The sequence below is a fragment of the Dendrobates tinctorius genome, unplaced genomic scaffold (assembly GCF_039654945.1).
Source record: "Dendrobates tinctorius isolate UK_male_01 unplaced genomic scaffold, ASM3965494v1 ptg000046l, whole genome shotgun sequence".
NCBI classification, from domain to species: domain Eukaryota; kingdom Metazoa; phylum Chordata; class Amphibia; order Anura; family Dendrobatidae; genus Dendrobates; species Dendrobates tinctorius.
The window spans coordinates 80,507,625-80,534,940 of NW_027361714.1; the positions used below are offsets into that span (position 1 = coordinate 80,507,625).

At 42.4% G+C, this 27,316-nt stretch overlaps 1 protein-coding gene across 2 annotated transcripts in view; it reads right to left on the reverse strand.

Annotated features, from left to right (window-relative positions):
* Window positions 1-8,674: 8,674 nt before the first annotated feature.
* Window positions 8,675-27,316, reverse strand: part of AFG1L (AFG1 like ATPase) — a 191,599-nt gene continuing 172,957 nt past the window's right edge. For both annotated transcript variants that reach the window (XM_073576056.1, XM_073576055.1), the window contains 5 exons: window positions 26,289-26,359; window positions 25,932-26,032; window positions 21,501-21,641; window positions 19,490-19,603; window positions 8,675-12,460 (listed from right to left, as the gene is read on the reverse strand). In XM_073576056.1, the coding sequence (XP_073432157.1) occupies window positions 12,332-12,460; window positions 19,490-19,603; window positions 21,501-21,641; window positions 25,932-26,032; window positions 26,289-26,359 (556 nt within the window). In that variant the 3' untranslated portion in view covers window positions 8,675-12,331. The remainder of the gene's footprint in view (window positions 12,461-19,489; window positions 19,604-21,500; window positions 21,642-25,931; window positions 26,033-26,288; window positions 26,360-27,316) is intronic.

The following is a 27,316-nucleotide window of genomic DNA, read 5'->3' on the forward strand; positions in this document are numbered from 1 at the left end:
AGGAAACCTAGAGCCAAATTTTAAAAACTGCCCCCCTTGCAGGCTCTCTCCCAAAGGCCATTTCCCAAACAGCTTTCTCAAACTACTGGGCGATTGTTCCTGTCCCGTCTCCTCCCCCCATCCTCCCATATGTTGACATTGTGCTGCTAAAAAATATACCCAGGGATTAGGAAGCGCCACCCCCCCGTCCTCTTTCGGCCTCTGCAACGTTTCTTGCTTAAACCGTGGGCTTTCCCCCCCCCCCATATTAGGTCGCCGAACAGCGATTTAATTTTACAGAACCTACTCTGTGGGATCCAATATATAGACCTACATAGAAAATGGAGTATAACGCCATGAAGTCAATAAAATAGGTCATAATGTCAAAAAATATTTGCTATTTATTGATACAGGTGCTAATAAAATTGTACATTACAAAATATAATCATATGATCAGATGTCGGATATGACACTACAAAGATAAAGGGGATGGATACACCGCACATGCATGGTAAATGCAATGATACCAACAAGTCAAATTACAACGCCCCAAAGGAGTGCATGAAAGTAGGTACCCATGCTAAAGAGTCTCCCATTTAACCGTCAAGTATTACTAGCAAAGTGAAGTGCATAGCACGCAGCATGGGGAGTTCATACAACAACTTTCCAATAAAGTGCTATGTGCAAGAAAAATTGGGGAATTTTTTGGGGAATTTTGTAGAAAGGTGATCATGCTTACCCATTACAAAAGTGCATGTGCGTAGCGTCCAGCCCCAAAACCCCTACGCACGTTTCGCGCTGGGCTTCATCGGGGGGCTATGCACTTCACTTTGCTAGTAATACTTGACGGTTAAATGGGAGACTCTTTAGCATGGGTACCTACTTTCATGCATTCCTTTGGGGCGTTGTAATTTGACTTGTTGGTATCATTGCATTTACCATGCATGTGCGGTGTATCCATCCCCTTTATCTTTGTAGTGTCATATCCGACATCTGATCATATGATTATATTTTGTAATGTACACTTTTTATGCACCTGTATCAATAAAGAGCGAATATTTTTTGACATTATAACCTATTTTATTGACTTCATGGCGTTATAGTCCATTTTCTATGTAGGTCTATATATTTCCAAGGGAGTTGCCCTCTTGTTTATGCCATTATGAACTTTCTTTTTCCTAGATAGGAAAAAGCATTATGTTCATTTTTATGTTGGATTATGTTAAATTGTCTGTGGGATCCAAATTGGAGAATTATGCAGTACATACAGCAGCTGCGGCATCACAATCATTTTTAAAAGATTTACCCTTCCAATCACCGAAAGATGTAATTTATTCCACGCCGAAATCTTGGAACGAACTTTTTGTAGCAGAGGGCTTAAATTAAGTTCTTCAAAACTACTCAAAGGGAGGGCGATCTGTATCCCCAGATATTTAAATCTCGAAACTACTCTCAATTTCGGTGATATTCCAACCTCCCCAATATCTCCATCTACTGTATCAATGGGCATGATGCACGATTTATCCCAGTTAATTTTGAGTCCAGAAAATTCTCCGAATTCCTCAATTAATGCCATCGCATTATCCAAGTTCTCCCCCGAGTCCCCCAGGTATAGCAGAATATCATCAGCGTACAGAGGCACCTTCCTCCTTCCTTCCATAAACAAATCCCTTTATCTCCTGTGTATCCCTTATTTTAATAGCTAGGGGTTCCACGGCGAGGGCAAACAGCAACGGAGATAATGGGCATCCCTGTCTCGTACCCCTATGTAGTGAGAAACTATCAGATAATTTATTGTTTACTCTGATTTTTGCCGTCGGAGAGGAATACAGCAACCCCACCCAAGACATAAACCTAGGCCCGAACCCAAAGCCCAACAGGACCGACCACAAGTACTTCCATTCTACACAGTCAAAAGCCTTATGGGCATCCAAAGACACTACCACTCTTTTTCCAGCATTATCGGCCGGAATTTGCATATTTAAATATAATCTTCTTAGATTGATTGCTGTAGATTTATTGGCCATAAAACCCGATTGATCTGGGTGAATTATTTTAGCCACCACACGGGTCAACCTGTTGGCCAAGGCCTTTGCCAATATCTTAATATCTGTCGTAAGAAGTGAAATCGGTCTGTAGGACTCCGGATCCAAAGTTTCTCTATCGGCTTTAGGAATGACCACAACAATGGCCTCTCTCATAGAAGTAGGCAGCTGTCCCCTCTCCAACGACTCATCAAATACCTTCACCAATTTAATTATTACTTCTTCATTTAGTATTTTATAGACCTCCGTTGGAATACTATCTGCCCCCGGGGCCTTATTACCCGCCATGTCCGCCAATGCCACCCTCAACTCCGAAAAGCTTCCTTTCTAATGGAGGAGCTGATGGACTGGTAGTTTGGTCACCAGCTCCTCGATCAGCAGTCATTTTATATCTAAAAAGAGAGGGGACTATGTAATAAAAGAGGGCACTGTAAATAACAAAATTAACAAGAATACACTATGTAAGAGACGGCACTATACATAACAGCAGAGGAAGCTATATAATAAGGGACGGCATCATATATATCTAGAGAGGATGGTACGTAATAAGGGATGGTGTTATACATAATAAAAGAGGAAACTATGTAACTAAGAATGGTGTTATACAGAATTAGTGAGAACCCTATATACTAAGGGACTGTGTTAAACATAGTGAGTACACTATATACTAAGGGACTGTGTTAGACATAGTGAGTACACTATATACTAAGAGACTGTGTTAGATATAATAAACGATTTCTTCCTCCACCTCCCCCTGTTCCTAAGGCCATTATAAGTCCCCCTTCCTCCCATCCCAATCCCCCACACCCCTCATTGTCCTCCTCCCCTCGCATCCCATTATTGTCTTCTCCCCCACCCCATCATTGCCCTCTTCACCACCTCCATCATTTTCTTCTCCCCCACCACTATCTTTGCTTTCTCCCCCACCACTCCCATTTATTGCCCATTCCACCACCTCCATCATTTCCTCCTCCACCCCCACCCCCATTTATTGCCCTTTCCACCACCACCATCATTGCATTCTCCCCCACCACCCCATCATTGCCCTCTCCATCACCCCCACCCTTGCCTTCTCCCCATCATTGCCTTCTCCTTCACCCCATCACTGCCTTCTCCCCATCACTCCCATCATTGCCTGCTCCATCACTCCCATCATTGCCTGCTCCATCACCCCATCATTGTCTTCTCCCCATCACTCCCATCATTGCCTTCTCCATCACCCCACCACTCCCATCATTGCCTGCGCCATCACCCCATCATTGTCTGCTCCATCACCCCCATCATTGCCTTCTCCTTCACCCCATCACTGCCTTCTCCCCATCATTGCCTGCTCCATCACCCCATCACTGTCTTCTCCCCATCACTCCCATCATTGCCTTATCCCTCACTGCCTTCTCCCCATGACTCCCATCATTTCCTGCTCCATCACCCCATCACTCCCATCATTGTCTGCTCCATCACCCCCATCATTGCCTGCTCCCCAACAGTCCCATCATTGCTTGCTCCATCAGCCCATCATTGTCTTCTCCCCATCATTGCCTTCTCCATCACCCCATCACTGCCTTCTCCCCATCACTGCCTTCTCCCCATCATTGCCTGCCCCATCACTCCCATCATTGCTCCATCACCCCTATCATTGCCTGCTCCATCACTCCCATCATGGCCTTCTCCCATTACCCCCTCAGGCTCATGGCCTTCTCCCATCACCCCAGGCATTATGGCCTTCTCTTCCAATCACGGTCTTCTCATGTCCCCATCTCCTCCAGGGCCAGGCTAACCTACACACAGACACACACAAAGACATACACACAGACATACACACAGACATACACACACACATACATACACAGACATACACACACACAGACATACATATACATACACACACACAGACACCACCTCTCTCCTCTCACCTGTCCGCAGCATCGCCCGCGCTTCCTCGCTCACACAGCAGCGGCCGCTGAATGATGACGTCATTCAGCGGCGCTTCTCTGTGTCAAACAGGAAGCGCAGCCTCCGGGCAGGAAGCAGGACGGACCCTTGCAGCTCCGCTCCTGCTATTCCCGCTTGCAGGCAGCAGAGCTGCTGTGACTGCTCCCTGCCCGCCGCTGCACTGCACTGTGCCTCACTGCCTCCGCGCTTCTCCCACAGAGAGGAATTGCTGCTGCTGCCGCGCCGCCCCCACACGTGCCGCCTGGGGCGGACCGCCCCCCCCGCCCCACGCTACGCCACTGGTGTGGAGGAGAGAGGAGGAGGTCTTGGGATGACCAGAGACTATGTGTGGGAAGGTATCGGGAGATTAGATCAGAGACATATGGAGGAGAAGGTTATAGATGGCCTTGTAGGTCAGTATTAGTAATTTGAACTGGATACGCTGAGGGAATGGAAGCCAGTGAAGAGATTTGTAGAGGGGAGAAGCGGAGGAGTAGCGAGGAGAGAGATGAATTAGTCGGGCAGCAGAGTTAAGGATGGACTACAGGGTTGTCCACATGGGATGCATTTAGAGAGTGCTGGCCAGCCCGCCTGATCGAATAATATGGGCGTGACAAATAATATGGGCGTGACAGGCTGTGAACCAGACATTATGCATTACCTGTATGTGAACAGCGCCCTATACAAACCTCTATTGTGCAAATTTATACTAAGTAGTCACCCCCTCCAAGAACTGGTAGGTTGTGAGTAGCTTTCTATTTAGTATTTTGCACCTGTGTTTTGCAACATCTTTGCTATAAGGGCTGGCTGCATCCTGTAGTGCATTTGTTCAGAAACCTGGGCAGGTAAGCGGTGCTGCCCTTTTTCAGCTGTATTTTTGAATTATTTAAAACATGACAAACCAACAAGAGATAAAAAACACAATGTCAAGAATGCGATAAAAAGACATGAGAAAAATGCAAGTAACCTAATTTACCTAACAGGTGCAGAACTGCTGCAGAAAATAATCTGCTGCAGCATCAAAAACTCACCAAGTACTCATCATGGGAACGTAGCCTAAAACCACCAGCATATATAGTAATGATAATATCACCATACTGAATTATTAATCAAAACTACTGTAGAAGGACTGATATCACCATCAGTGACCATACAATGGTAATATTTGTTCTAAACCAGAACTCTGAATACCATATATGTGTATACTATACAGGTTCTCACTAGTGGCGTTCTTGATGATCGTAGTCATTCAATTTCCCTTATCTTTTCCATTCGGCTCAGAACGCCATGATCCATTCTTCCATCCATAACTCGTCCCTGCAAAATATAACAGAGAGGCATATTTGCCTTACTGTTTTTGCAGTTCTCATGTTCCCCCGCAGCTGGACAAAAAAGCAGCCCTGTCATACAAACCCTACCAGCCCACATACTGTAACACTCCCCACCCCCGATCAGTGAATTTTGCTTTCACTTAATAATGCCCCTCAACACTCTCTTTGAGCTCCTTCACACTTCTGTGTGTCCAGAACATGTGCTGACAGTTTTCAAATGTACTGGAGACACTTACACACGTAGACCGATTCAAGTGAATGGGTCTGTGCACATATAAATGTGTTTCCATTGACCGTGTGTCCGTGGGCAAAACACACTGACATGTTCGCTTTTTAACAGGAGCACAGGTCATAAAACATTCCACAAACGTGCACACTGATGACACACAGATGAAATCTGTGTAACACGTACCGGTGCCTTGGAAAAATAATTAAAATATACAGCTTGGGGACCCCTCTATTCTTGATAACCAGCCTTGATAAAGCTGACGGCTGAGTTTTTCCTGGCTGGTTATCAAAATTACAGTGGGTATGGAAAGTATTCAGACCCCATTACATTTTTCACTCTGTTTCATTGCAGCCATTTGGTAAATTCAAAAAAGTTCATTTTTTTCTCATTAATGTACACTCCGCACCCCATCTTGACAGAAAAAACAGAAGTGTAGAAATTTTTTGCAAATTTATTAAAGATGAAAAACTGAAATATCACATGAATACAACTCTCAACATTGTCCACTGCTAACGTTGATCACAGGGGACAGTGATGTGAGCTGTCTTCAGCACCTGGCGCCAGGGAACAGCGTGAACAACACTGCTAATTCCCAGGCGCCAGTACGTGTGATACTGATGTGGCACACTGTTGCCACACATATGACACAAGTATTAAACATACTGACATGGATATCTCTGATACTGTTTTTTCCAGTACTGGAAATATCAAAATACTAGATGTTGGCCCGATTCTATCGCATCGGGTATTCTAGAGTCTCTGTTAAAATAAAAAAAATACTTATATACTCACCTTCCGATGGCCCCCGGACTCTTTCTCTCCTCTCCATGCTCCCGGCATCTTCCGGTCCCAGTAATGCTTTGCGCGAAACACCGCTGATGACGTTGCGCTCACATGAGAGTGATGTCATCTCCGGCCATACACGCAGGTACTGCCGTACTGTGGGTCACCCGTCAGGGACAGGAACCCAACTGAAGGCGGAGGAGAGGTACCGCCCTTTTAATCTGTAGGTTCCTGTCCCTGAAGGGCAGATCCCCTCTCTCCGTGGTGCTGTCATGGGTGAGAGAGAAAATATGATTGTCCCACAACAGCACACAAAAAATAAAAATAACTTGTGCTCACCATATCCAGGCTCTCCGTTCACCACAACCATCGTCTCTTCCTCTATGTTTCCTCCAGTGTACCTGAGCGGCATGATGCATTGATGTTATTGTGCCTACCAATGTCCTATGCATGTCTCCGGCATCCAGCAGGCCAAAAGTAGCCTGCTTCCTGCTGGACTAAATGACAGTTTGGAGCATTGGCTCTATGCACTGGCATAGTTGTTAACACTATCAGCACCCTAAGGACATCAATACTATTAAAGCCCCTGTCACACATAGCGATCTCGCTAGCAAGATTGCTGCTGAGTCACAAGTTTTGTGCCGCAACTGTGTGAGACACCAGCGACCGGCCCCCCTGACGGTTATCGCGGATCGTCCTGGAATGGCCAGGACATTTTTTTGATCGCTGGTCTCCCGCTGGCCAGCATGCATCGCTGCGTGACAGGCAGGAGACCAGTGATCAGAAGCTGGTAACTAAGGTAAACAGAGGGTTTCTAAGCGGCGAGCAGCGCCTAGAAACCCGATGTGTACCTTAGTTACCAGCGCGCTGGTGCAGGGAGCTAGTAACCAAGGTACACATCGGGTTTCGAAGGGCCGCGCGCCGCTTAGAAACCCGATGTGCACCTTGGTTACCAGCTCCCTGGACCAGCGCGCTGGTAACTAAGGTACACAGAGGGTAACTAAGCGACGTGCATCGCTTGTTACCCGCGTGTCGCTGGTGCTGATCGCTGGTGAAGCTGCCTGTTTGGCAGCTCACCAGCGATCATGTAGCGACACACCAGCGATCCTGACAAGGTCATATCGCTGTCGGGATCGCTGGTGCGTCGCTATGTGTGACGGGGCCTAACAGTGTCGCAATCATTATGACCCACTGGCAGATTAGCCAATCTGGCATTTGTCAATAGCTAGTCCAGCTCTAGATGCAGTAAAGTATGGTTTGCTTGCAGCATCTTATCAGATTTTATGGAAATCTATTCACAGAATCCAGGCATTTGTGTAAAAGTCTAACCTGAAGTTCTTTAGATTCAAGAAAAAACTAACATGGGCCTTCATTTACCATTTGTCATTCATCTTTTATAGTACTGGAGTTTTCTTGTGTGGCAATTTCCTGGCAATTCTAAGCTGTACTGGGAGCTGCACCACAGTTCCATGCACAGCTGAGTGTGCAAATAAGGGTGTGGCCTCCCTTTTCTTGGAGCTGGACATTATGTTTATATAGCTCCCCATGGCTGGATGCCCAGTAGTCCGGGTCTCGGTTTTGCTTGGCCCTTATTATGGAGTTGAGCGAATATCTTCGTTTCCCTGCTTATTCGGCAAGCTATTGTGTTTGCCGAATAAGCTACAGCAGGAACCCGGCTTCGTAGGATCGCGTCGGCTAAACAGCTGATCAGCGCCGCAGCTGCATGTGTCGCGGCTGTGTCCCCGTCACAGCACATGCATGGAGAGCCTGTGTGTGGGTCTCTCGGTGCACGTGCTGTGACACAGCCGCGACACATGCAGCTGCGGCGGCAATCAGTTGTTCAGCCGACACGATCCAGGAAACTGTAGCTTATTCAGAAAGTGCCAAATAATCGGGGAACCGAAGATATTCGCTCAGCTCTACTTATTACCATTTGTCAAATTACATAAATGTGAAGGTTTTAATCTAAAGGTATAGTCCTGAATAGGGTCACCTAGAAGTGGTGGGATGGTTTGTACATTGTTTTTTTTTTTTTTTTAATAAAACTTTTATTAACTAAGCACTCCATGTTATTTCATGCACTACTGCCATTTATCTATTTACTACAGGGTATTTACTCATTTTGCTTTTATAATTGACTTTTTTTGGGGTTGCTGTGCAGAGGAAAAATAGCAAAGGGGACAAAGTGTTAGATCCCTTCATTCCAAAGATCAGCAGAGATTCCAGAGGCCTGACTTTGTGGTTTTTTTCTTTCTCGCAGATTGAGGTATTGTGTTTGGAGAACATCAACATTTACAACATTGCGTGTTTAGTTGTGTGTACAACAATGAAAGGCAAGTAGGAAACAGAGGAATGCCACAAACTACTAGAAAAAATATAATCAGATTTCATTTTTTATTCTGCTGCAAAAACACTAATTTGTATTTTCTTACATATGTACATTGTAATCCATAAATATTTTAAAATAAATTGACACTCTGGACAAGTTCAGGTAAAATCAGAAACAAATGAATGTTCTGCTGTGCGTTACTTATACAGATGATGACATTACAGGGCTATTACAACATATCCAAATTTGGTTTTTAACATAGGGCTAAACTTTACAGAAATTATTTTTGGTTGTTTTTGCTGTTTATGGAGTGTGGTCAGAAACAGTAGCTGCATTAGTGCCATGTGACTCTACATGATGTCTGCAGTTTCCAAGTTATCCATTAGCAGACCACGGACTGCAAATACAGAGGTTTGTGAATAGCAACTTGCGCACTATCTGCCAGATATACAGTAAAGTGTACCATATAAACCACATAAAAATAATTTATATGAAAGGGATAAAGGGGTGGTAAAAATGGAAAACAGTCTATAAATCTATAAAAAGTTTACTATAACAGAAAGAGGCACCAAAACATTAATGTTAGTGTGTGTATATGAATTCATCTCCAAATTTAAGAGTGTGATAGTCTGACACTTCAGAACAAAACTGCGGGACACCTTGAAAGATCAGAAACAGATTAATCAGAGAAAAGCAATTGTGACCAAAATAATTGTGTATGTGGTGGCATGTTTTATGTTATTTTATAGCGGAGTTACTGAGGATTTACAAATTTTACATAATTTAAGAATTTTTTTTACTGCACATGGTCACATACATTTCAATAAGTTTTCCACTAAAGCCACCTTACAATCATTAGTCCTTTTGAATATCAAAATCATATGAGCACTGTATGACCGTGTGCAGCCAGACATGCTGACTCTGGTTTGGTAATGACAGCTTCCCTTAACATTTCTGCTTATTCTGTGCTTTTCAGGTACAGGGATGTCCCACTTCGGGTTTGAGTCTTGATATAAGTGTGCATACAGACATAGCCATCAGTCACTGAAAGCACCACTCCAGCATTTTTTATTGCAGCACTGGAGTGGTGCTACTAATCTAAGTTCTCTGCTCTAGTCTTATACTTACCAGCCGAAGTCTTCATTTTTTAAACTCTATTTTTATTAGAAATTTTTTTTTTGTTAACAACAAAAGAAATTACAAAAAGAAAAAGCCATACAAATACATATCATGTTACAAATTTGCATTCTTCAGAGAGACGCAATATCACGGCTCTAATCAAGAGCATGTATCTCTGGTAACAATCTGTCCAGAAGTCGATGGCGTCCACTTCTTCCTTAAGATTACATATTTAAAGAACAGCTTTAACTCTGCTACCCTCTTCCCTCCCCAACAATCTCTCCCCCCCCCCCCCAACACCCTATAACCTTTTCCTCCCTTGCTTTGTGGAGAGCCTACCCACTCACAGGCTCTATGACTCTCCATAATCGACTTTCATTGGCTCACAGAAATCATTTGCCTCAGTTCAGTTTTAATCTTCCCAGTGTTCCCCCCAAAGATTCCTTGTGGTACCATGTTGTGTCCCTGAAAGGAATAACTATGCGTTGAATTTCCTCCTTGTTACAATGTTCCACAATATAATGCCTCCACTTTGTAAAAAATCTAGATGTTTCGCAAGACTTCCTCTTTTCTGCTTCCAACCTTTCCATTAGCATTACATGTTTCAGGCGACCCGAGAGTTCTTTTATGGTGGGCATGTCCTTTTGCAGCCAATTTGTTAGTAATATTTTTTTCATGAGCATTATGATTATATGGACGACATCCGGGGGTCCTCCCCCCCCTTCATGAGCAACGGGGGACTTCTCCCAATAATGAAATAAGATCAAATCTCTCGGGATTTCATCACCCCAATCCCATATGTTCTTTATATATTTTCTAACCGCACCCCACATATCCGCCACGTGCTTGCAAGTCAGTCCGAAGTCTTCATTTTTCATCTGCGCCACTCCGGTAGGTCTCCAGCAGTTTGTGATCTGCCAGATCGTTCCAATATTTACTCGGTGATCCAGAAAGCACAACTCAAGGTAATTCTATGAGAGCTGGAACGAGGAACCCATAGACTTACATTGAGAACTTGTGACCATTATCTCAGAATTCGGGTAAGTCAGAAGTTGTGGTAACAAGATGGCGGCGCTTTGAACAGCTGAATACGATGGCTAGTAAGTATAATACTAGGGACAGGGTACTTAGATTAGTAACACCACTTCAGGGCTGAAATAAAAAAAAAAGCTGGAGTGGTGCTCGATTAGAATCTCCAATGGACTGAAAAATGTCAGAATGATCAAAGCTATCCAAAATGATTTATAAATCTGTTCAGCTCCTCCTGCTCTATATCATGCTGCCTGAAGATTGGTCTGCATTTTCAGTGTGAAAGGTACGCTCTCAAATTTAGGAATAATAAAATAAAGAAATGAGAGTGGAGGTGGCTATGGTTTTTAAATCATATATGTTCCTCCATCTTTTCAACATTTGGATTAGGAGTAAAATCATTTGTATTTCCTAAAAATCTCAGTCATTTTAAATTCAAGTATCATTTTTATCACCATGAGGCTTTACATAAGCACTAGGATTCTTGCGATCACTGTACATTCAAGTAAAAGGTTATGATTTTGGAAATTTTATTCTGAAGGTAGGTAGTTTACTAATAAGTAAAAGAGAAAATAACGAACATCTGATAAAATTAAAGAATAAGATATCTCTCCATAAAGACTACACAATGCCACAGTGTAGCAGCCCGTAGTGTAAAATGCTCCTGTTAAGGTTTCCCCTTCCCATGCTGGCCTAACGGTCGCGCAGCTAGCAGTCGAAACTAGTGAGCACGTATGTGGGATAGTCAGGAGGAATTGCTGGGTCCGCTTATGTGTCCTCAAGTTAAAGGTAAGTCACTGACGGACACCACCTGTCAGCTTATCTCCCGTGAGAAACAACCGGATATGTTACAATCCAACACAATTCATTCTGCTTTCCCAGGAATCAGCCATTAGGGGAGACTTATCACAACCTCATAAAAATAAGATAATCGTTGTTAATTGTTCCAATACATTTTGAACACCATATCGTAAAATTAGACTACTGGCCCACAATAACACGAGTCACTATGTCTTCAGACACTAACCAGGCTGCACATCCCTTTCAGTTACCTGTGCTCATTTTGGCAGTTAACACTATCATGGCTGCGGAACAGCCAGCATTGTGACTTTAATACTAATAAATCACCCACTAAGATATAATAAATACATCGCTAAGAGTATCCATAACCCTGGCTTTAAACATTGCAGCATTAATTCACGTTAAAAAGGAGTCCTTGGTTATTGCACTCAATGGAGCTCTCATATACTCCATTTTATATTTCCATAATGTATTAGATATTTTGTATGTGAAGGTATGTCTGGCATTTCCAGCTGTATCCTTACACACAATAAACACTGGCCATTTGGCTCCCAGGTTGAAACCAGAATAAAATGCATAAATATAAATATCAGCGTAATGACAGGTAGGCAAGGGCATTATATTGCAGTATAGAACAGCAGGGATAAAATAATGGTCCTGAGAAAGCATTGCAGTCATAGTGAGGACAGACACTTCAGGAGAAATGTCACCTCTCAAAGTGATGTAGTGTGCATTATATATAGCTCATTTGGCACTAGCTCTGGCTTCTGTCTCCTTCTCTCCAGTACTGATCTGTCTGCATTTCAGTAAGCCGGGATAAGGAGCGCTGAAATGCAAAAACTTCCTCTTCACCTGTAAACATGGACAATGCTCCTGATGAATCCTAAGGAAAGTAAAGATGGAAACAATTGTCAGCTTTCTGTATACAGATGACGATCAGCAAGTCAAGTCTTATCAGTCTTACAGACCTAATGGGTAAGATGATCAACTGTTCTGCCAACATCTGTCACCCCTAGCTTACTCAATAATATGCTAGCTATTGAGTCTATATTTCTACATTCTCTGCACTTAGGGAACCTGCGTGCTTCCTGTCCACTCATCTTTTCACTCTAGTATTTAGCCACTTACATACACTTACAGACATTGAGCGTACTGAGTTCTCATGTATTAAGCATGCTAAGCATTATTCCCAGCAGATGAATGCCATGTTACACAGATGGCATCTGTCTCTAACAGCAGAAAGCAAAGCAGAGTTGATTTCAACCCCTTAAACGCTGCTGTCAATCTCTGACAGGGCCAATCAAAGCATGTTGATCAGGGGGATGTGCAATTTTATGCACCCACGAGTCCCCAACGTAATCGCAGGGTGACGATGGGTTTCCACAGAAGCTGAGGGCCTTGGCTTCCATGACAGTGCTCCTATGAAAACCAGCCTATGGCTAGACTTCATAGGGGAATGTCATCTTTACAATCTATTGCGATATTAGAACATAAGTGTATAGTATTAACGATCAGACTATGGCAAGTTCAAGTCCTCTAAGGGGACAAAACAAAAAATATACAAAAAACCTATAATTATTTACCAGCAATGTGATTTTACAAAACCCATGACAGCACCATGGAGAGAAGGAATCAGCCCTTCATAGACAGGCAACCTACAGGATAAAAAGGCGGCACCTCTCCCAAGCATCAGTTGGATTACAGGGCACAAGTGGACCTCCAATGGTTATTTACAACAGCTTTAAACATCACACTACATATTTTATCTTTAAGCACTAAGTGACCTTAGACCAGAAATTAAAAAAGTGCTCACCCACACAAGTGATGGGATGGAATATAAGGGTGCTGTCGTGGGTTCTAAAAAATCCCATTACCGGTACATAATTACACTTTTTTCTCTCACCCATGACAGCACCACGAAGAGAATTACAGAGAATAAGTATTCAGGAAGGGACCACAGCCTGCAGAACCCTTCTCCCAAAGGTAAGATCAGTAGAGGAAGTCAGATCCAGATTATAGTGGAAGGTAGAGGGGAGGACCATGTTCCGTCTTACCAGTTTGCTCAATGGACACGTCCGACCTCTCTGCCCAGTAGGCTGCTAAGGCTCTTTTGAAGTGACCCTTTAACCCTTCTGGAACAATACTACCACTCCAAGAATAAGCTAAACTGATGGCTTCCCCAATCCATCTAGCCATCATACACTTAGATGCTTAAAGCCCTTCCCTAGGCCCCTGAAAGGAGGCAAATAATGATCTCTCTTTTCTCTAGGCTTTCATAACCAACAAGTATAGAATCAGACATCTTGTGATGTCTAGTCTATGAAGTTTTATTTCTTTGTTATTATTGGGACTAGCACAAAAAGATGGAAGAACTACTTATTGAGATACATGGAACCTAGAAGTCACGTTTGAAAGATAGTCATTTTAAAGCCAGACACGGCCTATCTTCCAGGATCTGTGTGAAAGGAGGACCTACTGACAGGGCCTGAATGTCGCTAACCTTGAAAACTGATGTTAAAGCTACCAGGGAGGACAGTTTTTATAGCGAGAATTCTATAGGTTCAAATGGCAAATCTGTCAGGGGCATCAGGACCAGATTCAAATCTCTAAAGGTATATTTGGCCTAGGAACTGTTCTTCATCTAGCGCAAACCTTGATAAAAATAGGAAACCCAAGGAATACCTACCAGATCACAATTATAAAGAGCCCCAATTGCAGACACCACTTTTTGATGATATTCAAATTTTGTGAGAAGCACCTGTAGTGTTTCAGCAGGATGACGGTCCTGAAGTATATTTTGAGATTGGTGAAGAAATAGTTCAACGACAATGAAGTACAGATGCTGGATGGGCCCCACAGTCCCAAGAACTTAAAGGGAAACTGTCAGCAGGATTGTGCACAGTAACCTACAGACAGTATCAGCTTGGCACCGTTATACTGATTAAAATGATAACTTGATTGATGAAATTGGTTGTTGTTTAATCTTTATTTTCAATTTTGATGTAATTATATGCTTGTGCTCCGGGGTGGGTCTGTGGGGGGAGGGGGGTCTGCCCCCCCATTTTACATGAATATATATATATATATATATATATATATATATATATATATATATATATATATATATATATATATATATACACACACACACACAATATATATATACACACAATATATATATATATATATATATATACACACATATATATATATATATATATATACACACATATATATATATATATACATATATATACACACACACACATATACATACACACACACACACATATATATGCATACACACACACACAATATTTATAAATATATTAATTTATACACACACACACACCGTATATACTAGTGTATAAGCAGAGTTTTTCAACCCCTTTTTTGGCTGATAAAGACCCGCCTCGGCTTATACATGAGTCACGGTCCCAGTGCGGAGGTCCCCGGCGTCTCCGGAACATGTCCGCGCTCCCCTGCAGTCTCTGTAAGTATTCTGGTGGCTGCTGACAGGGCCAGCAGTCGGCGCTGGCAACGGGACAAGTGCCGATGTCCTGAGCAGGCGGGGACACTGGCGCGCTATGGGGGCCAGGTGCCTGTGCTGCCACTTGCTCAGGCCCCCGGTACTTGAGATATTCACCTGTCCCCGTTCCACCGCCGTGCTGTGTCTTCTGCCTCCTCTGACTGCGACGTTCAGGTCAGAGGGCGCGATGACGTGATTAGTGCACGCCCTCTGCCTTAACAGTCACTGCAAAGAGCCGAGAGGTGAATGTCAATTTTTTTTTTCTTTTGCAGCAGCAATATAGGATATAATCATATCAGCATAAACTGCACTGATATGATGAGCATCTTATGGGGCTATCATCAACCTTTATGCAGCATTATATGGGGCATATTTCAGTATGGAGCATTTAACCTACTGATGTCTCAATTAATTTTACTTTTATTGGTATCTATTTTTAAAATTTACCATTAGCTGCTGTATTTCTCATCTCAGCGCTGAAATCTCATCTCCCGAGATCCACATCTGCGCATGCGCCGCCCCCGGCGGTCATTTTCCCAGAGTCCACCACACAGGAGGAAACCACGGAACTGCAGGGGGCTCTGGCCTTTCACAAAATGTCGGCAGAGCACCCCTGCATTGGTGGACACCCCGGGCAGCGGTAGCGGACACCCCGGGCAGCAGCGGTGGCAGGCGCCCCCTCATCCCAGCCTGCAGCAACGGTACTGGTAAGGTATATACGCACCCCCATTTCCCCCCCAAATTTTGGGGAAAAAAATATCTTGGGGAAAAAAAAAAAGTTCCCTTCTGCAGGCAGGTGCCGGCAGTGGTGCTTGCGCTGCAGCATGATCACATTTGTAATGTGTATATAATTTATTTTTTTATGTTATCCTGGCAAAGACGATGGCGGCACCATCTTGCTAGAGAAAAAAAACAATTCGTCCTCCACGATGGCGCCTGCAAAAGTTACTGCGCCATTTTGAGTGAATTTTTTTTTCTGCATGAATTTATATCAGCAAATAAAATATTTAAATGCGGCACCTGCCTGCTGAATGTAATCTTTTTCTACAATTCATATTATATTCAGTATGTAAAATAGGGGGCAGGTCACTGAGGGATCAGTGACCTGTCATAAGCCATCAGTTTGAATTCCTAAGTAAAGCCCCACATAAAGACTACCCACAAGCCCGCCACAAAGCACGAAAATCTCATTAACTCAAAATTGAAAATGAAGATTAAACAACAACCATAAGATGGATTTCATCAACCAAGGTATCATTTTAATTAGGTTAACAGTGCCAACCTGACACTGTCTGTAGGTTACTCAGCACAATCCTGCTGACAGTTTCACTTTAAGCGATGAAGTGAAGGCACCCCTCTCCTGTTTTTTTCCATTGCCTCCTAACCAGGGCCTGGATCCTTTCCTTAACAGAGAAAGTTCAGTTCATCGCTTCCTTTTGTTGTAGACCACTAAACATGATATTCTGGACTGAGTTTTGGTTCAATAATTCCTATCGTGGACCTAACCGCTTTGAACAGTTTATCTGTATCCTCAGTAAAGCAGTGCCGTTCCCCTGTACAGTTATCCGAAGATGAAGAAGAGGGGAGGATCCTGAAGACATGTATATGCCTTCTGATTTATCGGATTCGTCCGTCTCTGGGGATGATCTCCTAGACTTTCTGCGTTTCCTATCCAACTCTTCCCTATAAGATAGGTATTTCAGGGATTTCTTGACCTCCACCCTAATGGATCTTATTTCTGAGGCAAAGTTAGGGGATTCTTCACAGGTAAGAACAAGGCAACCCTTCTTTACAGAGTGCATATTCCCTGTATTTAAACTTCTTTATGCACTTCCCAGGTGTTCCCGGACAATATAATGACAAAAGAAACCCCATTACAAAGTGAACTTTCACGAAGATCACATACCACCCAGAAGCTATCAAGGGTACCGAATTCAAAGGAGGAATCATATCACCCCACAAATCTCTGGAGGCTGTGGATTCATCCATTTTATTAAGATCCACTTTACTGGAGCTGTGGCTCTGCTGACTGGTCCTGTTGTTACTTCTGATGCCACTTTTCCACCAGAATGACTCCCACTACCGTTGCCACGACGCTCCACATGCTCCTGCTGGGGCTTCCGCTGTTGTGTCTGCTCCATTACTATTGGAGCAACTGCTGTAGCAAATAACCAGTTCTGCTGGAGGTCTAACCATTTCTCAGCCGATGTCACTTCCGGACCCATCAGTAAGTGAAAAAACCCACCTACGGGTCAAATGTCATAGGCGCACTAGTCATCAGGGGGCGTACTTGGCGCACAAACTACGCTTGCGCAGCATGGGACACACAGAAGTTGGCTAACTATCTGTAGTCTTCCTGTCCTTTAAGGGGCGGATCCCCTCTCTCCGTGGTGCTGTCACGGGTGAGAGAAAAAAAATATACAAATTCGAATCACACTCAATAAAAAATAAAAATCATGTGAACATCACGCTGCAAATCTAAAGTCGGAAGAGGTGCTGGGGAGGCAGTTCACAGGGCTCTCTTCCAGCAGCCAAGTCTCCAGAAGTGGCCACTGGACAAGGGTCATGCAATTTAATTAGCTCATCTCTAACTACAATATAGTATAGCTTGAACTAGTTCATGGCCAGTTTATCTGAGGCATGAGCACAAAAAGAAGAGAGTCTGTTTAGTATAGGGTCCCATCTAAACAAATCACCTAGTCCTTTACAGATCGGTTCACATACTTTGATCAAATGTGTGCAAAACACCTCACATTTTACGCTTTTAGCCAGAAACCCCAACACGCGTTTTGCGTGTTTGTAAGTTTGTACGTTTCTCAAGAAAGCGACACTTCGAAACACCCAAAACGCGCGTTGGAATCTCTGGCTATCAATCTGTTGATGAATATCTGAGTGCCCTGCAGGTAAGAAGTTTTTCCTCTTGAGTACTATGCTATATTATTGATCTCATTTGAGTTCTTACAAAAAGGGGGGCCCGTTACTCCACTTAGATATGTACTGGACCAATTCCTTTTTTTAACATGATGCCTTCTTACTATCTGCACCTAAATTGGGCTGATCTCTTTTAAGATACTATGTGAGATTTTTTCAGAGGATTTTTCTGCTGCCCACTTTCATATGTATAAGTTATTTTGACGGTGTGGCGAATCGCGTTGAACGCAATGAGTTGCATTTTGGTGCGGTCGCCGCACCGTCAGAACAACGCATGCGGAGGCATCCACATACATCAGCATGGCCTGCGTACCTAATGTTAAAGATAGGGTACGCAGGCCGCATGCCGACATAGGCGGAGCTGACCGGAGGAGGTGCGGCCATGGGCGGAGCTTCACGGAGGACGCCCGCATCCCTCGGCAGCTCGGCCATACGCTAGTGTGAAACTAGCCTTAGAGGGAATTAAAGACAATAAAAACAAGAGGGGACTACTGGCAATAAAGACATTACAGAATAACATAACTCCAATACCAAAAGGAGGGACCAGCTCACAAGCTTACAATCTATGACGAAGTAGGGGAGCCACAAAAGGTAAATGGGAAAAAGTGCTTTGTGTTGTATGGTCCTGCTACAATATACTAAATATTGTATTCACATATGTCTGCATAAAGCGTTCACCAAACAGTATGTGTACAAGTATAGACACAGAGGGACATTACGTGCAAGGAGGATGTGCGAACAGATGCTATGGGGGTCATAATTTTGAACAAAATTTTGTATGGGCAAAACATGTTTTTTATGCCACTCTTTTTATGCCACGCTTAAAACTCTGGGTATTGGGAATTAATTGAATTGTCCTGGGTAGTGCATTCCAAAGAATTGTCACAGCACGTGAGAAGACTTAGAGACGGGAATGCGAGGTTTGGATTATTGAGGATATTAGTTTTAAGTCATTGGCAGAAAGTAGGGCGAAGGTAGGGTGATAGACTGACACAAGGGAGGAGATGTAGAGTGGTGCTGACCTGTGGAGAGCTTTGTGGGTGAGAGTGATAAGTTTATATTGGACTCTATAGCGGATGGGCAACCAGTGCATGAGCATCCATCTGTCCAAGATCGTTGTTAATCAGAACAAATTATAGCTGGATCTTATTAATCTCCAGATCATTTGTGATAAAAACAGAGGAGAGTCTGTTTAGTGGACAGCCCGATCTAAAAGAGGTTGTTTTGTTCCTGGCAAATGGGTTCACACACTTTGATCAAAGTATTGCATAGCGGTTGCGTAGATATGAGCTTGTCTGTACATCCTATCCAAATCAGCAGGAAAGTGTTGCTACGTTTGCAGTAGGAGAAATCATCACAGTACACATTATGTTATGTTCTAAATTAACCAATATAATAGCACGGCATCAATGCCACAACATTAGTAGTGGATACTGCTTAGTGACCAAATACCTGACTAATTTCCAGGTCATCCAGGAGAATTCTAGACTCTACATCCACAGAATCTTTAAGCTTTTGCATAAACAAACTTTGCAAAGGTGTTTCTGCAGAGCAAACAACACGCACCTTAAAAAAAAATATATATATATTCCATTAGTAATTTTTTAACCTTTTTTTATTTTACGAATTTCATTGAAAATTTTCCAAGTGAACTACATATTTTTGATATGACAAATAAACTCAGGATAAGATACATGGGGAGAATTGGAATGCTTGAGTGCTGAAGAGGTATGGAGAAAGGGGTTCATAGCCATGAAAGTGTTACTTCTAGGGTAGAATATGATGTTCACACCATGCTGAATGTGTCCATAGGTTTAACAGGTCTAAAAATTGTCCAAGTACTGGCCCTTTTGCATAACTTGGGGTGTTATTGTTTGGCATAGCCATTTTTTCACTTTAATGAATACGCAACTACAGAAATGGCTATAAATTAGACAGTCTATAATGGGTGTGTAGGGAACAAAAGCAGAAATGTATTACTTATTATGCTTTGCTTATATAAAGCTATCTTATTCCGCAGCACTTTACAGCCATTATCATCACTGTCCCCATTGGGGCTCAGAATCTAATTTCCCTATCAGTATGTGTTTGGAGTGTGGGAGGAAACCGGAGGAAACACAAGCAAACATGGGGAGAACATACACTCCTTGCAGATGTTGTCCTTGGTGGGATTTGAACCCAGGACCCCAGAGGTCCAAGGCTGCAGTGCTAGCCACTCAGCCACCCTGCTGCACAGAAATGGTTAAAATGCTACAGTAAAAGGCAAAGCATAACCAAGTGTCATACTGCATTACAATCCATGGTGCATGTGATGTCGGCAGTTTATGCACTTGGTTATGTAAGCATATCCAATCACCATGACAATTATCAATGTATGTATTATTCAGTGCTTTATAAATAGTTGCTGCTTTAAAATTCCATTTTGTTGTGTTTTCCTTGTCAGGAGCAAGGTTAAATGACATTTCAACATCCGTACTATTTCAGGAAAAGCAATATCTCACAGGAATCAGTGCGCAATTACGATAATGAAAATAGAAGGACACAGAGGCTGGCGGTAAAAGTTTCTAACTTCGCACAGTGGCCGCCATGCGTTGCCATAAGTTACACGGAACATTCTTGAGTTTGTGTTAGGGTACACGCTATATAAGTGACATGATACACCCATTCTAATTGTAGTAGAAAGAGGAGAACAAGGGGAAGCGTTTCACAGGGGAAGGATCTGTGTGATCAGGCGATTGGATATTCTGTACCCCTACGACATCAACGCTCACCTTTGTGTAGAACACGACACCTGTGCAAACCTGGTAGTAGCATGCCTTAGCTGGATCCAGACTGGTCAGTCAGTGGAAGTGTGATTTGTGGAGAAGAAAAATGTAGCGTTTGGCACGCCGCCCCATTATATTAGATGAATATTCAGTACTACAGCTTTTTAGAATAGAAGTTCTTTATTAAATTGATAACAGCTCTACGTGCTTCAATGTAATCACTGGATGATCAATGGTCCCGATGAAGAGATCAGGACAATCCTATGGTACCTAATATTCATCACATAGATGGGAGCAGCGGGGCATGCAGAACCCTGCATTCATCTCCACAAATCACATGATACAAGTAATAATATTCAGGTAAGTCCTGGTCAATAATAAACTCTACAAAGAGACACATATATAGTTATGTGCATATACTAACCTATCCCCCCAGCAAGAAGCCAACAGCAGCCTTACAACGAGGTTCCGCAGAATCGGTATTGCGAAACATCAGTACAACATGCAAACTCTATATGAACTGCCTACACACCAGCATGGCTTGGCCAATTTATTTTTAAATAATATGATTATTCAGGAGGAGGAGAAGCTGTAAACCTCATACACTAGTAAGTGTCACATAATCACGTCTCCACACATTTGATAAAGATAAGGTGGTCAGCCCCTTTAATTTTCGAACATCAGTAATCTATCTTTACCTTATGATCATAGAAGGCATCTATGAGCGTAATGAACCTGCGAGCCTGAGAACGTTTTGTCATATTGAACTGCGGGATTTGCCGAATAAAAACTGTGTCAAATTTCTTGCACATCTCCAGGTAGTCACTGGCGCCCAGAGGCTACGATGTAAAAAGAAGCAAGTCACCAACAGGCTTAGGGCTAGTTTCACAATCAGTATTCATTTAAAACAGTGTTTCTTAACCCCCTAAGTTATACTGCAAAGCTTGATAAAGGGTCGATATTGACTTGTAGGACTGCTACTTCCAATAGGTGGCACTAGAGTTCATGTCCTCTTCCTCTCTGAAGAGACAATGTGCATATTAAATTTCCCAGAGGAGCATGCAAGGTGTTTACGTCTCCTCACACTGGCATGCCAGACTTGGCATGTCACTCTCCAGAAGAAAAAACCTCACCTCCTAGATTCAAACTCCGTCCTCACGGCCCCCCAACCATTACACAGGTGAGTGAACCTGTGGCGGCTTCTGATGACTTAATAATAATTCCATCACCTGTGCAATACTAAGGAAATCCTGAAAACAGGACGTGTGGGGGTCCATGAGGACTGGAGTTTGGGAAACTCAGATATAAAATATCCAGTCTCTAATAAGAAATAATCCCAAGAACATCTTGTCACATTGATAACAAAGCTTAAAAAAGCAGATGTGCCAATGGAAGTTCTTGGGCCAAGGGCAAGAGATTCAATACTTTACTGCAGAGGTGTTCACATTTTACTATACGTGATAACGTCATGCTAAATATTTTCAACATACAGTATAGCACAATGTACAATTATGCCTTCATCACTCCATGAATATGGGGTTAGGCTCAAAGGCTTCTTCAACGCAATTCTGTATTCATGGTAAAGAGAAAAAATCCCAAACTAGTCCCATCCAACTACTTAAGTATAATCATGGTCATTAATTTAGTGTACTACATTCTGAGGCGTAAACTCTCTCGTCCTTTACGTTGTGTGATGAAAGGAGCGGACAGGGAAAAGACGACGGGCAAAGGATTCTTTAGCTTTCATCCAGTAGAATCATGGGCAGAATGGGGCAATGTGTCCTTGTTGTTTGCTTTGTAACTAATGCCCCGGATGCGGATGAATCCAACTCTTCCCAGCGATCACCACTGGAGTACATATACTCTTATGATGTTTGTTTTTCATCTTGTGGCAATTATCACATTCCACATTCTCCATGTTGGCAATTAAAAAGAAGTAGCTTAATCCTTAATGCATCTGCTTACAGTAATTATGTCTCCATACATAAACAATTAAGACTTTCTGTATCCCACTACACTGCAGCACTCTCCAACCGTCTGAACCTTCTAGGGTGGAACACAGAAAATACCCATCATCAAAAAATTGGGATTGGAATTTTAAGAGTCTTTACACATTTATCTATAGAGCTATGTAATGCCCTTGTATTAGTATCTGCATAATTTACAAGCCTCTCCATTAATGATATCCAAATTCATGACTATATAGCAAGTATACATGAGAAGAAAGTTAATGTTTCTTCTTTATTCAATCAGAAAAAAAGTTGTTTGTAAACTATTCATATAAATATTCTTGATCACATTTTTAGGGTATGATGTATTGTATGTATCACTTATGTATTGTATCATGGGTTCAATTACAACTCTATTTTAGAATTTAGTCATATTGCATGTACATATTTTATCAAGAGCTTGGTTATAAGAATAAATATAGCAGCTAGCAAAGGCCCCAAAAGCATTCAATTAAAGGGAACCAGTCCTGTAGTAGATCCAGCCTGATCTGTGGACAGCGTGGTATAGAGAAGGAGAAGCCGAGCAGAATGATCAATAGGCTTCTTGGAAAAAGATTTGGCATAATCTTTATTTTATTAATTGAGATCCCTGGTGTTTGTATACCCATGAGTCCAGTAGGCGGTCCTACTTCGTGATTGACATCTATCACTGCATGCAGTCATACAGGGCAGACTGCCAATCACTGAATAGGACCGCCCACTGGACTCCGATACATACCAACCACAGTGATTTCAATAATAAAAAAATGCAAGTTTTACTGCAACTTTAACCATTTAACATTCCGGCAGGTGTCACTATTCATGGAAAAACTCCACTGACACATACACCTCCACAAATATCTATGTAACTATTTTCATGGATGAAAACCACATCTAGAAAGAAGGATTGGGTGAGTGCTGTTTTTCTTGTCACCTTTTCCAGTAGAATTATAAATGCATCTCTGGTACTGTTACTACCTGCAATTCAGGATCAGTATTGTGTAAAGTAAAAAGAAAAAAAATAGAACAAGCACATGGCCATATTACCACTTTGTGTTTTTCTTGTAATAGGAAACCTATATACAGTGGGTACGGAAAGTATTCAGACCCCTTTAAATTTTTCACTCTTTGTTTCATTGCAGCCATTTGGTAAATTTAAAAAAAAGTTCATTTTTTTACCTCATTATTGTTCTCTCTTCACCCCATCTTGACTGAAAAAAAACAGAAATGTCAAAATTTTTGCAAATTTATTAAAGAAAAGAAAAAATGAAATATCACATGGTCATAAGTATTCAGACCCTTTGCTCAGTATTGAGTAGATGCACTCTTGAGCTAGTACAGCCATGAGACTTCATGGGAATGATGCAACAAGTTTTTCACACCTGGATTTGGGGATCCGCTGCCATTCTTCCTTGCAAATCCTCTCCAGTTCCTTCAGGTTGGATGGTGAACATTGGTGGACAGCCATTTTCAGGTCTCTCAAGAGATGCTGAATTGGGTTTAGGTCAGGGCTCTGGCTGGGGCAGTCAAGAATGGTCACAGAGTTGTTCTGAAGCAAGTCCTTTGTTATTTTAGCTGTGTGCTTAGGGTCATTGTCTTGTTGGAAGATGAACCTTCAGCCAAATCTGAGGTCCAGAGCACTCTGGAAGAGGTTTTCATCCAGGATATCTCTGTACTTGTCCGCATTCATGTTTCCTTCAATTGCAACCAGTCGTCCTGTCTCTGCAGCTGAAAAACACTCCCACAGCATGATACTGCCACCACCATGTTTCACTGTTGGGATTGTACTGGGCAGGTGATGAGCAGTGCCTGGTTTTCTCCACACATACCACTTAGAATTATAACCAAAAAGTTCTATCTTCATCTCATCAGACCAGAGAATATTATTTCTCATAGTCTGGGAGTCCTTCATGTGTTTTTACCAAACTCTATGCGGGCTTTCATATGTCTGGCACGGAGGAGAGGCTTCCGTCGGGCCACTCTGCCATAAAGGCCCACCTGGTGGAGGGCTGCAGTGATAATTGACTTTGTGGAACTTTCTCCCATCTCCTTACTGCACATGTGGAGCTCAACCACAGTGATCTTGAGGTTCTTCATTACCTCTCTCACCAAGGCTCTTCTCCCACAATTGCTCAGTTTGCCTGGACGGCCAGGTCTAGGAAGACTTCTTATGGTCCCAAACTTTTTCCATTTAAGGATTATGGAGGCCATTATGCTCTTAGGAACCTTGAGTAGTCAGAAATTCTTTTGTAACCTTGTCCAGATCTGTGCCTTGCCACAATTCTGTCTCTGAGCTCCTTGGCCAGTTTCTTTGACCTCATGATCCTCATTTGGTCTAACACACTGTGAGCTGTGAGGTCTTTTATAGACAGGTGTGTGCCTTTACAAATCAAGTCCTATCAGTTTAATTAAACACAGCTGGACTCCAATGAAGGAGTAGAACCATCTCAAGGAGGATCACAAGGAAATTGACAGCATGTGACTTAAATATGAGTGTCTGAGCAAAGGGTCTGAATACTTATGACCATGTGATATTTCAGTTTTTCTTTTTAATAAATTTGCAAAAATTTCGACATTTCTGCTTTTTTCAGTCAAGATGGGGTGCAGAGTGTACATCAATGAGAAAAAAATTAACTTTTTTGAATTTACCAAATGGCTGCAATGAAACAAAGAGTGAAAAATTTAAAGGGGTCTGAATACTTTCCGTACCCACTGTAAGTACGTGGTCTCTACTTTAGTCTGTGCATGCCAAAGATTTCAACTAAAGGCATACAGAGGTTTCTTCCTGTATAAATGCTCCATCACTTGGAGTATTATGGAGATGTTTTCCCCTAGCAGGTGACCCCATGTTCTGCAGTAGTACCCCATGGGCATAACTCCACATTATTGCTCTTCTTTTACTTATTCGTGGGCACCATGAGTTTAATATAACATGTGCATTGGTCAAGTGGATATATGTATTTACTTGAATTAAAAAATTGTTGTCAGAAGATAATTATACAGAAGAGTGAATTATCTGGGTGTTACATGAAAACATGTTTTTGTTCAATGTTTATCAGTCAAGTGGATTGCTGATCACAAAAAAAAAACAAAATATGGTTGTAGATGTATTAACTAGTTTCTAGCTGCTGGGGCACTTACACGGTCACAGAGTTCCTCAAATGTGCAGTCAGCAATGGATCCACAGGCTTTGCTCAGCTTCAGCTCCCTGCCCTGCACTTTCAGAATCCTTGGTCTTGTTACTATGGAAACAGGAACAAAAGCTCAGTCTTGTCTGGATAATTACCCTAAAATTCATCCCTTACAGCTACGAAATGCATAGCTTGATGAATAATAGCACATGATTCAACACATAAATTGGACAAAATGCTGATACAATGACTGCCACTTGAGTGTGGCATCAACCCATAGACAGCAATGGAACTTATTAATTGGTCAGTAGAGATTGGGCATTGTGTTTTAAATGTGTTCTCTTTCAAGAGAAATTAACTTACGTACCATCATTTTGTTTCTGAGCCAGCTCATCAAACAACTTATCCATGACAGTCTCCACATCAGCTTCACTTGTACTGGAAAGGGGAAAAAAAAAAAAGAAGAAAAGCATCCGAGATTAATAACACTCAAAGCCGGCAACTAACAGCTGCCTGCGACAGCTTAGCTTCTTGCCCATACACCTATGTATCTAGATTAAGGAGGATGTGGTGCTCTAAACACAAACATTACTTTTACAATACAAGACAAGATTGGGAATATTAACGTGGATGGAAATGTTTTAGGCTTATTTGCATATATCAAAGGCTCCACAGACATCTAGTAATGAGGCCATGCCGACACAACAAAGCTGGTAATGATATGTGAACACAGAGAGAAAGGAGATTTCTAGCTTGGTCTTGCATGTAAAGCCAAGGCAAACACTTAGAAATGACATGTGTCTTTACTCCGCATACTGCAAATATGGATGTCTGTGGTAATTTATGATAGCATATCCAGAAAAGAGAGAGTTTCCCAAGACAACTTGCACCTCCAGGTGCAAATTCAGGTCAACCCAGGACAAGTGTGCTTGGTGCATTTTTTTCTATCTTGACATGGAAAGAAGAACTTCACAACTCTGTGAACTCTGTGCCTTCTGTGTCTGCGAATACTGTGGTATACAGAGAGGTTGATCTCGGCACTGGGAGAGAATGGAGGCATCTTTCGGCAAAGGCTAGATTAGTACTGCAGCCCCTTCATTGCTACGAGGGGTTGAGATATTTGAGATTGGACCCCCACTGATGCTAAAATGATTATATCAATAGACATAGGCAAAAAGGAAAACAAATAATGGAACGCCCATTGGGCGAGTAGGTGCTGGTAACAAAGGAGATCCACATAAATTAAGAGTACTCATCTTGAGAGGAGAGGACATCTCCACTAATATTTAAGACATGAAACAGCCTCTGTCTTATATGGGACAAAGTCTAGTTTAGTGGTAACAATAATGTATCCAAGTGTTTGTTGGGTAATTACCAACTAAACCCCAAAACCTA